General features: G+C 35.4%; 1 protein-coding gene across 1 annotated transcript in view; it reads right to left on the bottom strand.

The window, feature by feature from the left end:
• Positions 1 to 3,284, bottom strand: part of GTPBP4 (GTP binding protein 4) — a gene marked incomplete at its 5' end in the record, with an annotated part of 10,451 nt that extends 7,167 nt beyond the window's left edge. The window contains 5 exons of the mRNA XM_009890029.1: positions 275 to 367; positions 757 to 857; positions 1,473 to 1,609; positions 1,685 to 1,788; positions 3,048 to 3,284. Of these exons, the coding sequence (XP_009888331.1) occupies positions 275 to 367; positions 757 to 857; positions 1,473 to 1,609; positions 1,685 to 1,788; positions 3,048 to 3,284 (672 nt within the window). The remainder of the gene's footprint in view (positions 1 to 274; positions 368 to 756; positions 858 to 1,472; positions 1,610 to 1,684; positions 1,789 to 3,047) is intronic.
• Positions 3,285 to 3,486: the final 202 nt, after the last annotated feature.

Below are 3,486 nucleotides of genomic sequence, written 5' to 3'. Positions count from 1 at the left end.
CTGGCCCAGAATTTGACTCTGATTAAAAGCGAGCTGGCTTTAGTCAGTAATTCCATTTCCATTCTTCCCTCATACTGAAAAAGCACCCATACACATACATTTTTAGAACAGATTTTGACTACTGCCCTGATTTGGCACACTGTACCTTGCACAGCAGCTCTCGGACAGATTGTTGTCTCATCACAACACGAAAAAGCAACTCACATTGCAAAATGGCAAACCAGATTATAACCAGTTAAGTCTTCAAAGAAAATACAAAATAATAACTTCTTACCTGCCAACGCAGATACTTATAATCCATATGTCCCACAAAGAGAGACTTGGTGGTAAAGGCATAAGGCTGCACTTCTACATCTGCTCTTGTAACCTTAAAACAAGATTTATTCACACACATTTACTGAAAATTTCCTGAAGCTGCAAGCAGTATATCATAATTATAATACACTTCCTTCGATACAAAAAAAAAAAAAAAAAGAGCTAAAAAATGGTGATTCTCGCTTCTCTGCAAAATTTGTCTATCACGAAATACATTCATGGGATACATGCTACTTTGGAAAATACAATGATTTTTAAGACAGAAATCTATTGTAATTCTCCATTTATCCCTCCAGGAATTTCATTCAACCTCTACTCACATACCTGAATTTGCTGCCGCTCACATCAGACAGTACCACAATGATATCAAATTGTTTAAATGTTATTGTATTTTAATTAAATGCTATCTTGGTATTATTTTTGAAAAAAACATTCATATACCTTATTTATAAAGCTAGATTTTCCAACATTTGGGTAGCCACACAACAGAAGAGTTCGTGTATTGGGATCTATGGTTGGCAAACGAGACAAATGTTGTCGCACTGAAATGTTAAAAAGATTTTTTTAAATATTTGCAATAATTTAAGTTTTCCTGAAATTTAATAAAAATTCATATGCTGAATTGTTTACATATAAATTAATAACTTTTTTGACTTTATAAATTGATTGATCACTTACAAAAATGTGTAATAGTTTGTAAACTCTACAAGTATCTACATACAACAAAAAAAAGAAATTTAATAAATATTTAAAAAAATAAGACCACTGTCTTTTAGCTAGAATGACCCCATCAAGTCAGGCAACACAACCTGAAGGAATAATAAGCCTGAAGTAAGGAGTAATGTTTGGAAAATGTTTAGCACTACTTTTCAAATATATGTTAGTGAAAATAACGATAAATAAAAGCATGGCTGTGACTTTCAAGCAAAGAAAAATGTTTTACAGCTGTTAGTAATACCATAAAATTTAAAGAATTTCCAAAGAGAAAACTATTTAATTAAAAAATAAATTCTAAGTATTTGAGGATTTTGAAACTGTTTTTATGTTTCCTGTGTCTATATTCTGCATTAAATACATTCTTCTAACTGTTATTAAGGGTAAGAATAAATTTTACATCCAATTCGCATGCCTTATTTTAGCCTATTCATAACACAAACCTTGCTCCAAATATTCCAAGCTTTGCTTCTGCCTTTTGATAATCGTGCACATTCGTCCTAGAGCAGCACGTTTCAGCTGTTTGCAGCGGTAAAGAGAATCACCATATTTCATCAGCCGCACATAGTCTTTAGCAACACTGGAGACAAGAAATAAGAATTTAGCCAACAATCAACAAGGCAGGTACAAAAATGAAGAAATTCATGTCTCTTACTTGTCAATCAGATTCTTGGCAATATTAATCTGTCCCAAAGCCAGTTTATAGTGATCCTTGTCATAGAGAACATTCATCAAATCTGCATAAAAAGGATGAATATCCTAAAACAAAAGCATAAAATAAAAATAAAATTAAGCCTATTATTGTCCTTAAGATGACTATTTCTTGGCAGCTATGCAAGTTAATTTTTTTTTCTCCAGTACAGCAGCACATGACAGTACAAGCGAAACAGTTTTCATTGTCTTATGTAAGAAAAATGACCTGCTCAGTCATTAAATGCATAAATCTTAATCGCTTTGAATTTCGTCTGCAAACACATCATATGGTGTTCCCATTTCATTTTTTGCTTTGTAAAATACCTCATATTTCAACTTTGAAGGCATTTTTTTAAAAAATAAGAACTGCAAGAAGCCTGAGCAGTAGTTTCTAAAAGCAAATTCATACGATACCAGAAACACAGCAACAATATTAATTCCTGCCTTTTTCTGAGTGCTACATTAAATCCTGTATAAGACTGGATATGAAATGTTTCTCTAATGCCCAATAAATCCTTCAGATTTCCAAGGAATTAGCATTTTCAGTTCAAATCTTTTAAACAAAATGTTTCAACTACTTATGCATTTATTTGCAGAAATTTCATCATGTGATGTTAAACAAAATACAGAAGATATTTGTGGGGATTCTGCAGTAATACTCACTGGATATGAAAACATCAGGAAAAAATATGGTCACAGGTGAACAATTTAAGCATGAGCTGACTATAAAAAAGCCCCACTGGATCCAGTTGCAGTTTTGGGGAAGTTAAGACTATGCGCATCTTGTCAAAGTATGTTTCCAGCACTACCCTTTATGGGGCCAAGAACAACGTTTATGTTATCAAAGTAACTTTTGAAGAACTGAAAATGGGAAGCAATGTGATATATTTGGATATTTCTTACTTCCTGCAAATATTTTCTGGGGAAGACTAACCATGAGCACAATTTACATATGCATACACAAAGAAGAAATAAGTAGGCACAACATACTTAAGAAACCCCACACTTTCTCTTCATTCAACAACAACTTCTGCCACACATATCTGATCAGCTGAAACCTCGTAAACCCCATCCTTCAATGACCATCCACGGGCACAATTTAGACTTCCTTTCTTAGTAGGCACATACTATTTTTGCAGAACAAGTTTGCCTAAAATTACTCCCAGTAAAATCTACCAGGCATCAGTCAAAATCGTCTACACAGTGGATCGGCAAGATGTTGCTCAGCCCAAAATAAATTCTAATAAAACCAATAAGCTGTTAAAGAAGTATTCCTGATGCCATGAAAGCAAAGTTCTTCTACGATCAAACAACAAAACACTTACATCTAATTTGGGAAAATCTGTTAAGATCTGGGTGAGTCTGTCATGGTAATTTTGTTGAGTATATTTGACTTTTCGCATGTAAAAATGTCGAATCCGATGGATTTGATAATGTTTATGAATGACAGTTGGAGTCTTCCGCTGAGTCTTTGACAATGTCAAATCTATGAAGTCCTGCAATGAAGGAAACGTTATTAATTGTACAAACTGCCAAGTTCTTCTAAAGCCACAGACTTTACTCTGGTGGAGGAGCCCGCAGACCAGCTAAGCACACCCACGCCACACGTGGTTTGCGATGGGTGTTTTAGGATAAAACCCCTGAGCCGCGGGTCGCCACCTCCGGGTAGTAACAAGCAGCGTGCCCGTTCCCTGCGCCGTCTCCATGCCAGCGATCCGAGGGCAGGCCTCCCGCCCACCTCCGCCACAGCACCGGCCCGGGGGG

The sequence above is a fragment of the Charadrius vociferus genome, unplaced genomic scaffold, assembly GCF_000708025.1.
Source record: "Charadrius vociferus isolate BGI_N301 unplaced genomic scaffold, ASM70802v2 scaffold3658, whole genome shotgun sequence".
Lineage (NCBI taxonomy): Eukaryota > Metazoa > Chordata > Aves > Charadriiformes > Charadriidae > Charadrius > Charadrius vociferus.
Note: the sequence above shows the minus strand (reverse complement) of the source record. Positions and strands in the feature narration are given on the sequence as shown.